Source organism: Siniperca chuatsi, linkage group LG6 (genome assembly GCF_020085105.1).
Source record: "Siniperca chuatsi isolate FFG_IHB_CAS linkage group LG6, ASM2008510v1, whole genome shotgun sequence".
In the NCBI taxonomy this organism is placed as follows: Eukaryota; Metazoa; Chordata; class Actinopteri; order Centrarchiformes; family Sinipercidae; genus Siniperca; species Siniperca chuatsi.
Window position 1 is genome coordinate 8093108 of NC_058047.1, and position 13798 is coordinate 8106905.

The window sequence follows — 13798 nt, forward strand, 5'->3', positions numbered from 1 at the left end:
GGTGGGGAGCCACAGTCTAATTTGTCCCCCCACTGTTTCAAAATTAACCAAAAATACTTTTACACTTCTCATAATAACATAATGTTTTGCGTCGTTGATTCAGCAAAGCATCTTTCATTCCCAGATAGTCAGCCGCTCTCCCCTCCCTGCTGTATGCGTGTGCACGCTCAGACACAGACACACACAGTGGGCAGACACAGCAGAGAAGAGAGGCCGCGATCAAGACATTGAGGTGAAGGTAACGTTTTAGAAAAGCGATATTTCCACCTGCTTTGTCCGCAGGTGTTGTTTTAGGCTACTCAACTACAGCGCACATGTTAAGCTAATAGAAAAATGTTACGAACAAGCTAAAATGAAAGCTGTCTCTGTGTGGCCTGTTTTCCGGCCCCTCCTCGCGCTACAAGTGGTACCTGCACTTCACTCATTATTTTGATTTCAGGAATATTATTTATTTTACTGACATTTTACATTTTGTTTTTAGTGTATATAGTGACTTTGCTGTTGTGAACTTTACTGTTGCTGCTTTAGAAACAATATTTAGTTATATTTAAAATATAAATAAATTCTTTTCCTGTTCTGAATTTATTTTATTTTTTTAAATTATCATTTAAAAAAAACCCAAATCATCAGTAATGAAAAAGAACGGGTATTTATAAAGAAGCAGGCCGATAAGAGTATGGATAAGATAAAGATACAATCCTAACAATACCCACCCCTATAGCTGGTTAAGTGGCTTCACCCTGACTTTGGCAGGATGAGCAAATCACAGTTCACATCCCTTCAGTATAAGCCTGGGCTAACCAGTGTTATTTTGCAATTATTATTTTTTATGGCGCACAGTGCCATCACTCACAAAAATATGAAGGATTACTTGCTCGCGCTTACTTCATCAGTGAGCATATTTGTTTCACTTTTTTTCTTGTTAATGTCTGAGTGTAATGTGAAAAACTACAACCTGTGTGTGTTTTTTTAAATGAATATTGTAATGATAATGTAGAAGTGCATAGTTTTTACTCATATAACTTAGGGGAGGACCCCCAAACCCCATGACCACACAACAATTCCCCCGCCGGACCCACCCCACCGCAACCACAGCACCTAAGCCCTCCAGAAACCTAGGAAAAATCCTGGGAAGTGTGTTTATGATCAAATTATTTAATAGAGCACAATGTTCTTCATAGATGTAGCCTCTTAATTTTGCTCTCAAAGTGCACCAGATTGATGCACTTAACTTTAAAATGTACAAAATTTTGTCAGGAGGAGTATGCCCCTGGACCCCCCTAGAGGGACCGAGGTCCATCCACCACCGTCTCAAAAAATCCTGGGGGAAAAACTATAAAGCAATGTGTTAAGCTTTCCAGCTCAGGGCCTGTGTCCTACTGCTGTTAAAAAACCTGGGTTTCTTGACAAAGTTTAGTAACCTGGCAGCACTGTTCAGGTTCAATGACCTCGCAGAGTATCTTTGACATATGCTTTTTTTTTTTTTTTTTTTTTTTTTTTTAAGTAGTGACAGATGAGAGTATCAAATAATAAGGCTTTGGGACAACTTTCTTTTGGCAATACAATGATAAAAAAATAACCTTTAGAATAAAAATGCAATATTATGATTTCCTTTCACCCAGTTCTTCTAACTCTCTGTGGTGGATCAGTTAGGTGTGGCATTTGTTACTCTACAACAGGAATCCACCTGATTATCTGCAGACAAACAAGGCCTGTGGTAGTGAGGCCGTGTCAGCAGAAACATCTGGTAATATGAACATCTCAACTGACCTTGACAAAAATAGCACTGGTTCAGATGGAATATGTACACAGTACACTGGCAGACATGGGGTGAACATTAACGAGCCACAGTGTCATCACTGTGCAAAGCTTGAATAGATGTGTATTGATTTCTACAGGTTGGAGATGTGTATAGGCTTTGATTGAGGTTGTCATCCTTTGCTGACTAAACGATCACTAACTAGTGTGAGTTTGAATTCTGTACATGAAGCATTTGGCATTTTGCCTATGTTCACCAATATTTTCTAACCAGCAATCAATGTAACTCTCCAAAACCAAACATCTTCTAGTGGTAATTTCCCTCTGTAGTCCTTGGATAACTAAATACTTTCCAAAAAGCAGTAAAGTAAGAAAGTTACTATTGAAATGTAATATTTGTACAGATGTTAATCCACATGTAAGCGAATGGAGCTATGCAGGAATGACAGGCAACATGAAAGGGCTATGTTTAAATACATTTCAATAGTTGATTAATACAATATTTGCTTTAAAATTAAAATAGTTAAAAACAGCTTGTATTTTTGCAAAATTTTGACAAAATTTACTAAACTGAAAGATAAAAAACAAAAGCTCAGTTTTCTACACTCAAAATGTTTTTTCTGTACCTGTATGTGGTGTTTGGCACATAGACATCCCTGGCAGGGAACTCCAGGATCTCCCTGGTGGGGCGTACCCTGCTGTCTGGGTAAGGTTTAACCTGCAAAAGGTCAGGGGTCAAGCAATAGTGGGGGTTCTCTGGAGCTGGAGAAATGTCCAACTTCAACTGGGCTGTGGTGACAGTCACAAAGGACAGAATGGGAAGGGGGTGAGTGTACAGGGAGGTAAAGAAAGAGAAAAAGGGGTATATTAATTCTTCAAATTTCCAATTAATTCAAGGGAATCATGATACCAAGTAGAGATGAGCATCAATAACAACTACCAGTGGGATCAAGAAGTCAAAGAACACTCAATCCATGTTTGTACCTGTGATGGGTCTGAGTCTCCTCAGCACTGAAGAAGGCCTTCTCATATCAGCTAGGAACTTATACAAGTCCTCATCACTCAGTCTGTCCCCCTCCTTAAACACACATGTAGTGTATATAAATTTTATTAAAAATTACAAAGAGAAAGTGGAACACTGTATGATAAGCTAGAGAACATATCCTTCTTTGTCTGTGTGCGTGTATCCCAAGTTGTGCATAAAATACATGTATTTCAGACATGTGTGTGTATATGTGTAGTATATGTGGTTGTGAAGACCTGTTTGAAGAAGTTAGTGATGGTAAGTGTTGCAGGTCTAAAGCCTGTCAGACTGCATGACTCGTCTCCACTGGTGGTCCTCTCCAGGGAACGCCTTCCCATGATGCTCGAGTTTCTCCGTTCTGACCATGATCCTTTTCTCTCTGCACACAGGCAAAAAAACAACACAATTTTAAAATTTTCAATTCTGTATATTGAGAGCTTTTTCTTTTAGGGGATGCTACAACAGTCTGAAGATTAATCCCATATTTCTGTCCCATGTGACAGAGAATGTATATTTCTCTGATCTGCCGAGCAACAAAAAGGCAGCCACCACAGTCAGCATCAAAGATACCTTGTGAGGTTAAAGATTAGAAAAACACCAAAGGTCAAACTCAAAATAACAAACCAAGGATCAATATGGTTGGATACTTTGTTTGGATGTTTTGCTCTCTGTTTGAATTTGCCTTTCTTACTATTAGTTGTCGGAAAGTTGTTTTTAGATAAAGATTGAAAACTGTGGTAATGTATTGACATGCCCATGAGCTTCATGCTTGACTGGAGAGTCTCTGTTACAGTCTCTGTCCCCCTGATAACTATATGTAACATTGAGGCTGTGAGTGGGTAGAAGCATAAAAACATTAACCAACGTTTTTTGTACCACCACACTGTGACTGTTAACGACTTCATACTGAGATACATACAAATGTTTATAGTTACAACCCAAAAGGTTGTGTTAAAAGGGAATGTCAGACCTGAGAGGCTCATCTCCAGCTCTGTATCTCTCTCGAGACTGCCAGCACTGTTCACAATGTTCATCAGGTGAATGGCGGTCCAGGCGAAGGGCATGCGGTAACGGCCAAGACGTTGGCAGAACTGCTCTGACTGGCCACGAAGCTTCTCCAACTTCTCTTTATTCTACAACAAAAATACAAGTTTACTTATGTGGCTAACATAACAGATAAAAGAGAAAAATACTTATTAACTTACAACATTTTATTAATATAATACACCTGAGGCAAGCCTCAAAGCTTTTTATTCACGCTGATCATACCTTGGCAGTATCTGACTCTTTGAAGACCATGTAGGGCTCAGCACACTCTCCAATATCACCTTGCTGCAGTACCTTTTCCAGCTGGGGACAAAGCACACACTTTCAGTCACCACCCTCACACATAACAGACTGAGGATTGAATTATCTGTTACTGTCACTTATAGATAAGGATGAGGACTCTCTTCTCCTTGGACTAATAGTATATTTGGGAAACTTTCCAAAAAAGACTAGTCTGAAAGTATTTTGTATCTTTTTCCAAAAATAGGTGTTGGGAAAGGGGGTAATCATCTTATAATCAGGGTCGTCTTACATTCGGGGGAAATACGGTATTATTACTCATTTATTTATTTGCAAAACAAAACTTGACAAGAGAGAAGGAGGAAATTATGTCATAACTGTCTAACCTTGATGACAAGAAAGACATCCTGGGAGGGGTAGGTGATGGAGAATATGGCAGAGCGTGCCAGCGTGGAGATGGCTGCTGTCTGAATGTGCGGACGCAGCATCGCCTTCGTCTGCTCAGAGTTTAGGTCGAAGAAAAAGTTCTCTGATATCTGAGGGACACATCCAGACAGACACACAGGTAAATTATTACATGATCATAGCGTAAATGTTAAATGTAGTACTATGGCCACAACATGACCATTAGTATTTAATCATAATTCTTGAGTGAATGGCTGTGTTACTGCAACCCAATTTCTTATTCATTGTGGCTGACAAACATGATAACATTTCATTGACAAATGACCCAATTGTGAAATAAAGGAGCTCCTGTGCAGAGCAATATACATGAGAGATCTACTTATCAAGGCAACTGCTACCCTCTAGTGTTTGTCAGCTAAAGGGGAGTGTAAAGAACCAGCAGTGGATGATCTTCTTCAGATAGATACATAGTTCCAGTGTATGATTTAACTGCATTCGTACAAGCATAACAGGGCCACAACATAACATTTTATAGTCCACTCATCAGATTCGTTTTGGCCTCCCAACAATTTTAATGGTTTGCAGAAGTGACCCAACAACTCAGGGCTGAGGAGGCACTGAGGAAAGCATAACAGCTTACCTTTTTCTTTTCCTTGACATCGTATAAGGCCAAACTAGCAAATATGGGTTCAATTTCGATCTCAAACCTTCAAGGGGAGAGAAAAAGGAGTGGGTCAGCAGAAAGCAGCAGTTAAATAAAAGACCCAAAAGGTTGTTTTTTTTTCTGAAAAAGGCTGTCCACCACTTACTTCAAGGACAAGCACTTGACGAGTAGCCTCTGGCCAAAGTGTTCTTTAGGTACTTCAGGCACACAGTGGCGCTCAATGGGCTCCTCCTACACATTCATATAGAAGATCACATACAAAAATCAGTAAAAATCAAAATGAGTGAATTTCTGTAGTTCCATGCCGTGATGAAAAACACTTATACTTAATTCATGCAAATGTATTCATTACAGAGAAAATTACTGACATCCTGGTTTTAAACACAAAGAGTTCTTTTGCTTACTTGGACTGAGTAACCCACAAAAATGTTACTAAAAATTACTAAATTTACATTGTAAATGTAATGGTGTCTAGCAGAAAAAGCTTCCAGCATTGGTTTAAGGGGTATACTCTACCTCATCAAGGGCAGGGTGCAGAGCAAAGACTTCGCGATGGCGGTTGGCCTTGCGCTGTTCTTCATTGTGCCTGTCTATCTCCTCATTGGGGGCACGGTCGAGGAGGTGAGGAAGGAGGGCATCAGGGAGGGAGTTCTTCAAGTCAAAGATGCTGCAGGCCCAGCTGCCGCGTGGGGTGTCATCTATAGACATCGACCTCCGCTTCAGGTCATCCTACAGGACAAACAACACAAAAAAATGTGTGTCACATGCACAGCAACTCTTGCATCAAAATATATATGTTCATCCAAATATCTTTATATCACCACTCTTAAAAATTTCGAGAGGAGATCAAAAATGAAGACAAATCAATTTTTTTATTTTTTTTTACGACTGAATGATTTAGTGCCTGGTCATCCTGGTAGCTGCTGCTGTCTGGCATCTCATCAGCCTCAAACACTTGTTTGGGCAGGCCTCTCTGACGCTCCTTCTGCTTGTCCAAAGTGTTGGGGTTAAAGCCTGTACCAAGCTTGTGGTATCTGAGGGAGCAAGCAGTCATTTAAGACAGTGTTATCATTAACTTAATATTAATGCGCAAAACATTTTGTTTACAGATATAATCCCAATTTTAAAGAATTAACAAGTGAAATCGGTTGATGAAAAACATGAAAAATTCTACACAGTGAAGCCTTACTTTCTGTTGACGATGGCCCAGTCTTCTGTGTAGGACCTGACACAGTCTCTGACATGAGGATCAGTGTCCCTGCAGCAAGACAGACTCAATAAATCAAACAAGCTTCATTTTAATAGCAAGAGTCAGGCTTTAAAGCCATTAGTCTAAATGAATAAAGATGACAGGCTACTAGACTGATGTCATTTAATCTTTCTGGTACGTCACACAGTGAAGTACACTTGCAGTGTTTGTGCCACCTCCTTTGAAATACCAAGAGCCAGAGCAAATTTAATAGAAACATACATAAAAACAAACATTCTTTATTTATTTATCTTTATATATAATGTTGATTGGTATGAATAGGTTACAATATATGAAACATCCTGTGTGCAGTATCTAATAAAATGCAAGAAAAGCTGAAATGGCAATGTGGCATTCAATTTGAAAAGGGTGACTTGGCAAGTGATAACTTTTTGCCATCGAGTAAATGATAATATGAATGAAAATTAACATTTCTAAATTTAAAAAAAGCTATACATTCCACATTTAATTGAGATATTAATCATAATATTTTATAATTATCTATTTACTGAATGTTTATTTAGTTTTTTTAAAAGTTACTAAATGTATAGATATTTTTTAAAATTATAAAATGAGTGATTTAATAATAGAATTTGAACATTGAATATATGCATACATCTATTCAAAAAACTTCTTTAATCCCTCTGTTGTCCAGTTAATATGAATTCTTTTACTACGCTTTATAAACACTTCCCTAGTTCCTATACAATACTCAAAATGCTCTTTTTGAGAAGAAACTTAGCACTGTCACAGAAAATATGGTGTGAGACTGTACTTAACTCCACACTTGGTACTACCGCCTACAGTATTTCAACCGCAGAGCACCCTTACCCTTCCTCGGGGACAGCTTGTGCCACTGTGCGACACTCCCTGGGTGTGTGGATGACCTCAATATCATCTGGGGGAAACTCAATCAGATCTCTCAGGGGACCTGACTCAACGATGGGAGGGTGAGTGATGAGGTACTCCTCAAAATCCACCGGCTCCACTGCCTCTGTGAGGGGAACCTGGTGGGCAATGATGAGAGATCAGAGGGATAGGAAACGTTAATTCACTGTGAAGACATAGTCAGCTGTTCAGTTCTCCTCTTTACAACTTTTAACTTTTTATTGTACATAAATGTCTTGCTTTTTAGGCTTTATGGGATTGATTCTCCATACAACCTCTGAGGTTATTAGTCATTATATGAATCTGTACCACATACAGCACCAGCAGGTCCAAAATCTGAGGTAAGTAACCAAACCAAGTAACCAAATTAGCAAGTGTGCTACTTCAAGCTTAGACTAATGGTTTCACAGGTCTTAGTCTGCTTCTAAAATAATGAACCCAGGGGTAATCTTTGTTTCAGCAGGTTCACTTTAAGTGTGAATGTGTGTGTTTCTCTCTCTCTCTCTTGAAAACAAATACCTTTCACAGTTTAATTAAAAGCCAACTGTAGCCTAATTAAGTAGCAGAGGGGGAGTATTTGCTGGTGTTCTGGCACAGGGCTGCTTTAGGTCAATTGGCACTACCCCTTTAACAAACATACTGTCTGGCCTCAAACACTTGCAACCCTAGAAACACTGCAGCGGAGACTGGATGTGGTAAACAGGCCAGTCAATGGTTATCCCTCATGTTATTTAGCAAGACATAAACAACAGTTGTCCAGCCATTAAAAGAACCACAACCTCAACATAAAATGACATCCTTGTCTTAGGTTGAAATATTGTGGTACACTTAGATCGATGTCATCAGGTATCCCTGTTGTTAAAATACTACACTTGCATTAATCAAGACTCTATATGACATGACAATGTCTAACATTTAACCTACATCTCAAACCTTGTAAATCTGCAAAATTTTCAAGTTTAAATAAAAACTACACTCTACATTTGCACATTGAGCAACAGCAGGTGACAAAATCTTAAGAATGACAAAACCCAGAATCATACATCATTGAGCTGAGCACAGCACATTGTTTTCCAACCAACCTAGTATGTGATTTATTTATACCAAAAGACATAAAAGCATGTGAGCAGACAGTTCATCAACTCATGCGTTTGTTTTCCCAACATGGCAGAATTGTATTTGGGCAAATCAACAGAATCTCAACTGTTGAGAGCACAACTACTGACATTGTAATTTAGGCGGGTTTTTGATGTTTTCAGACAATACAATAGCAGCGGCTGTCACACTCATATGATGATCCAAGACAAGATGCAAGGCTTGGTCAATGCTAGGCTCTGGCCTTTGAGACTACTCACTGTGTTGCTTGTTGTGGTCCCAACATTGAGGTTTTTGAAGAGTTGTGGGGAGCCCCCATACTGGCCAGCTATCTGCTTCCTGACTTCTGCTGCCACAGTCCTGCAAACAGAGGACAGACAGGTAGAGGAAGAAAGAGAGAGTGAATACAGTCCATTTGTAATGATCCACAAATTAGACATAGAGAATCACAGGGAAAGTAAGAATACAATAATTAACAACATTTTGTCCACGATAGTGATGGGATTAGGATACAATGCAATACACAATACTGAAAGACAGCTACAACTAGGGCTGGGTATAGGTACTCGATACCTATAAAGGTATCGACCGAAATGACCCAGTACCAAGTAGTATAACGTAGTAGTAACGTTTCCAGTCATAAATTTCTGAGTTCTCAGACCATTTCCACAATTGAGAATGACTTCTGGATGGGAGCCGAAACGTCTTGATTCTGAAAACCGTGTCCAGATGACTACGACTGAAACCTTTTCTACGATGGAACACTCCTGAACGAATGAGGGACTACACCGTCTTGTCTCCAGTCAAATGATACCTGCATTCAATCCTTTTTGTACCCAGTGCTAGAAAAGAAATTACTATTTGTATGGTTTTGCTCGCAGCCAATCGCTGCAAGCATTTTTAGATTTAATGCAACGTGTGACTGGCCTACTACCACAGCTACAGCTAGCAGATACATATAGCGGGCTGCCGCCAGGCTGCCCCTCCACACATACTGAGAACTTCTTTGCCTCATTCTCCGGCGGGCTGGACCCGCACCCAGCTCCGGACCAGTGTGTGGAGTGCTGGTGGAGTGTGCCAGTGTGTGTCCACCCGCCCTGCAGACACCTAGCCTGTCCTGTTCCTTCAGAATTAACGTTTCCCCATTACTCAAAACACTGATAAACAAGGCTGGTCTGTTGTGCTTGCTCTCTGTATATAGGCTACACTTATTTTGTGCGTTAAAATCCAATTAAAGAATGTATTCATGTAAAAATCATTTGGATGGGGAGGAGTGGTGGCATTTTACGCAAATGAAGGCTTCCATTCACATGATGGGTATCGAATGAAGTACTCTAATGGTATCACTTTAAGGGTACTGGTTTTGGTACTGGTATCGTAATTTTTTAAACAATATCCAGCCCTAGCTATGACACATTATGATCAGTACTGCAAGGTAATCTTGTAGGACACATCCTAATACCTGTGTAAGTAAAGAGGAAAATATCCCCCTAAAATGTCCAAATTAAGCAACATGAGCATATAATTCTCATGTAGCCTAATGGCTAAGGTGCATCCCACATAACTGCAACGTCCATGATTCGATTCCAGCCGGGCATATTACACCCCTTTGTCTTAACTTGTTTCCTGTCTTTCTCTACACTGTAAACTGTTAAATAAAGGCAAAATGCCAACATAATAATCTTTTAAAAAACTTCAGATGTCAAATGTGTGCAGTAAAAGAAAGAAACACACCTGTGTAAGTATTAAAAGTGAAAAAAACACTGGCGCCATAGTATGGACAGTATTACAGGATACACAACAATATCAGTTATGGTATTTGTCCCACCCTTATGGCTGAAAATAAACAGGCACTGAACACTAACTTCAAATCCAATTTAACCACATAGTTTAATGAAATACTTGTGAAAATAAAATAAGAATAAATAGCAATATTAATTTCATGATCAAACTGTTATTCCTGGAGAACATAAGGAATTGCAATGTTATCAATGCAAAGTGACACTTGGTGTCTGGTGAGACTTACTGCTATTCAACTATTCAAATGTTAGAAACACTCACTTACACACATACTGTTGGAATTTTGCAAATTTCCACTTAAGTGCCTTAAGCCGTCAAAAATTAGGCTAACTAACATTGAGGATCACACATCTTGTTCTTTTAGGATTTTCTCTTTGTGCCTCTGCTCATAGTCTTACTGTGTTGCCTCAGACAGCATCATATATTACACCCAGACAGAAAAAAAAACCTCTGGACCCCAGTGGTCAGCACAAAGCTCTTGGTGTTCAACCACTGCTGTTGCCAAACACATCCACAGGTCCTTTAAATCACAGCAACCACCAAAACCACTCGGAGACCTTTGCCTTGAACAAAACAGAACTCAGCAAGTAGCCCAAAGTGACACAAACAAATAACAAATTAGAACCAAGGATAAAGGCGAGATACTGAAGATGCAAGGTTACGTTACACATGTAACATAGAGACTATAAGGTTCCAACAATTATGATTAAGTATGTTTTTCATTACACTTTTCTTCATAGCCAGCAAGTTGTCCCATTTTCCTGTCTCTCTCGGCTCTCCATCTGGAAAGCAATATCACAATAACTTGTCTGAAGGTTACTTGAAACTCTTGGCCATGATTACAGTAATGATGAGCAAGGATTAGGTGTGATCCAGTCAGTGAGGTCACAAAACCACACCAACGTCTAAATCAAGTCTGGTTTCGCAAAAGCCACTATAGTGCTGTGTTCATCACTGTTCCATCAAATAAAATACTCTATACAAACAGAAATTATCCTGAGGCCTGAGTCAAGGTTGCAAAACAGAGGTGTAAGCTTATTATCTTAACCAGGAAGGTAAAATAAAAGCTGCGTGGTCCAACTTTCCAGCTTAACATAACATGATAATGTACTGTAGTAAAGATCCAGTGGCCTCTGCAGCACAGTGGTATCACCACTGGAGAAAGGCAGAAGCACTGAACTGACAAACACATTCCACAGTCCTCCCCAATGCCTCTTACTAGACCTTTACTTAGCACTGGTCACTGCACAGAGGAATAACTTGATTAAACAAACAGCCTGTGGCTATTTCTTGGTAACAATAATAACTCTCAGGAACAAAATATAAACTGGTGGGAATTGAAGATCATAATATAAGCAAACCATTCAATTGAGACATGTGATTTAAACTTCTGGGCAAAACCACTGGCAATTTTAGTAACTTAATTTGCCTCAACATGTGACAAAAGCTAACACACTTCCATTACTAAAAGTCAGCATGCTTAAACAGCTACAATAGAGGCCCTCTTTTTGCACTGCTGTAAACCATGTCCACTAACAAATATTTTAATCTCTCTTTATTCAGAAAAGTTTTACTGAGATGCCAACTGCCCAAATTCATACAGTGGATACCACAAAGACTTGCACAATATAATGCAATCTGATACAATAGACAAGCATGAATGTGCCCTTTGTGAAGGTACTTTTTTTGTTGAAACTGTCAGAAAGTTGTTGCCTTATCGCTATGGGAAATTTTGAGGCCACAGTTTGTCATATTGTGGTAATAGGTGGCATAACATTGTAAGGTAATGTGTGGTATCACTGTGTATGTTCGTCTATAAGTATGTTAGCGGACCATCCAATCAGACATCTCTGAATCATCCTGTCTGAATAATCTGCCATGAGGAGGGCGTGTCCAGTCTGCATACATCAATATGAAATTCTAGTACTTGGATGTGGTTTTGATTATTAGGAGCTGGATTCACACTATAATAGAAACACATATTCCTCCAGTCCTGACACCAACAAAGAAATGGAGATCCTGCATGATCATAACAGCTACAACTTCAGAATCCAGCATATAGTGGTTGAAAAACATTTAATAACATGTGCAAGGCCTTTTCTAATGATCTAGTTTTTCCAAATAGAAAATATAAACAAAGATGACAGCAGACACTCCTCCTTTCCAAAAACCTCAGATCATCATGATAATCTCTCCAGTCAATCTCTACAACTGTTTTGGCTGAATAACTACTAGAATGACTTGACTGTGAATTAAGTTATCAGCAATGACAGTAATTAAAACATGTTTATGTTGATAGCTGTGGGAGACAACCGTTCATCCCTACCAGATTTCCTATTTATCTATCTATCTATCTATCTATCTATCTATCGCCTAGGATGATGGTATTTGACAGCTAGCACAAAGCCCTTTGTTAAAGAGATTACTTTGATCTGTCTGAGGGGCGGGGAAGAGATTATAATATCGATATTTGATAGATGTTGAGGGAGGTTTTGTTCCCAGTCTTACTGTATTAAAAATATCTGCTCTCTCTTGTCAATGGGTTCTTGCATAAAACATAACTCTACAAAGTTCAGTCACATCTCTGCAAGAGCCAGAAGTACCTTGCTGCCCATCGTTAGCTACTGTAGGCAAGACGGCTAGCTAACTGGCCAAAATTAACCGTTTTCAATTAATAGTAAGTCCCTTTCGGTGCGGATAATAACTGAAATCCTAACTCCTGTTTGGCCTGGATACATTTATTACAACGATATGTAATATCGCTCCTTTGTTAGCATTCAGGGGGAAAAGATACACTAGCAGCTAGCTGTGTCGCTGTCTGTCTGGGTGGGTCTGAGCATCTTTGCCGATATGGCTAACAAGCGGCTAGCTCGGAGCAGCCAGGCTGTTCTGGTGGCTGGGCCTCCTTCACAGGGTTCCCTCAGCAGTGGTCTGAGGGCGACCTATATAAAAGCAACAAAGTGCTCGGTCTGCCTTTTACGAGCTCGTTTCGGTGTCTCAAGTCTTTACCTGCTGATTTTTTGGGCGAAGGCGCGGCGTTCAGCCATGGCAGTGGCCGCTGATGTGCTTTAACGAAATTCCCAGGCTGGCAGGCTGCAGGCAGGCTCCGTTTTCCACTCACTCACTACGGCCACAGGGAAAACGGGAAAACGAGAGAATGAAATCATTGCCGTAATGACCGTAATGGTGTGCAACAGAACACACCCAATGAAAAGCCCCTGCGCACTGTACTATGAGGAATAAAGCTGGGATACTCAACAGCTGGACAACTTTATTTAAAGATTTTGACCCTTATAAATGTAATAAACAGACGGAATATGCGTTTTCATTCTTATTGTCTGATTATTTCTCTTTGAAATCTGGTCACCCTGGACATTCATTGCAAGACAGCAAATCCCATACTTTGATTGAAATTTGTTGTTGAAATTTTTATTTTAATCCTTATGATTTTACCTGAGAGATTAGACATACACAAGACCAGATATGAAAGGCATTTTTATCAATTTTAGAAAATGCTAAATAAACACAATATAAAGGATAAAGTCCAAGTGTAGATACTTTTTGTAAGATAAGATACAACTTTATTTATCCTGAGGGAAATTGTTGTGTATCAGTTGCAGCACAAAGT

At 39.5% G+C, this 13798-nt stretch overlaps 1 protein-coding gene across 29 annotated transcripts in view; it reads right to left on the bottom strand.

Moving 5' to 3' along the window:
- Positions 1 to 13374, bottom strand: part of dock7 (dedicator of cytokinesis 7) — a 49737-nt gene extending 36363 nt beyond the window's left edge. For 12 of the 29 annotated variants that reach the window (XM_044198395.1, XM_044198415.1, XM_044198409.1 and 9 more), the window contains exons 1-14: positions 13180 to 13374; positions 8631 to 8730; positions 7219 to 7394; positions 6328 to 6396; positions 6025 to 6172; positions 5655 to 5867; positions 5284 to 5369; positions 5115 to 5181; positions 4456 to 4605; positions 4052 to 4132; positions 3753 to 3915; positions 3019 to 3161; positions 2743 to 2836; positions 2385 to 2547 (exon numbers count right to left, since the gene is read on the bottom strand). In XM_044198395.1, the coding sequence (XP_044054330.1) occupies positions 2385 to 2547; positions 2743 to 2836; positions 3019 to 3161; positions 3753 to 3915; positions 4052 to 4132; positions 4456 to 4605; positions 5115 to 5181; positions 5284 to 5369; positions 5655 to 5867; positions 6025 to 6172; positions 6328 to 6396; positions 7219 to 7394; positions 8631 to 8730; positions 13180 to 13217 (1691 nt within the window). In that variant the 5' untranslated portion in view covers positions 13218 to 13374. The remainder of the gene's footprint in view (positions 1 to 2384; positions 2548 to 2742; positions 2837 to 3018; positions 3162 to 3752; positions 3916 to 4051; positions 4133 to 4455; positions 4606 to 5114; positions 5182 to 5283; positions 5370 to 5654; positions 5868 to 6024; positions 6173 to 6327; positions 6397 to 7218; positions 7395 to 8630; positions 8731 to 13179) is intronic. The other 17 variants (XM_044198416.1, XM_044198414.1, XM_044198412.1 and 14 more) reach the window with 3 other exon arrangements.
- Positions 13375 to 13798: the final 424 nt, after the last annotated feature.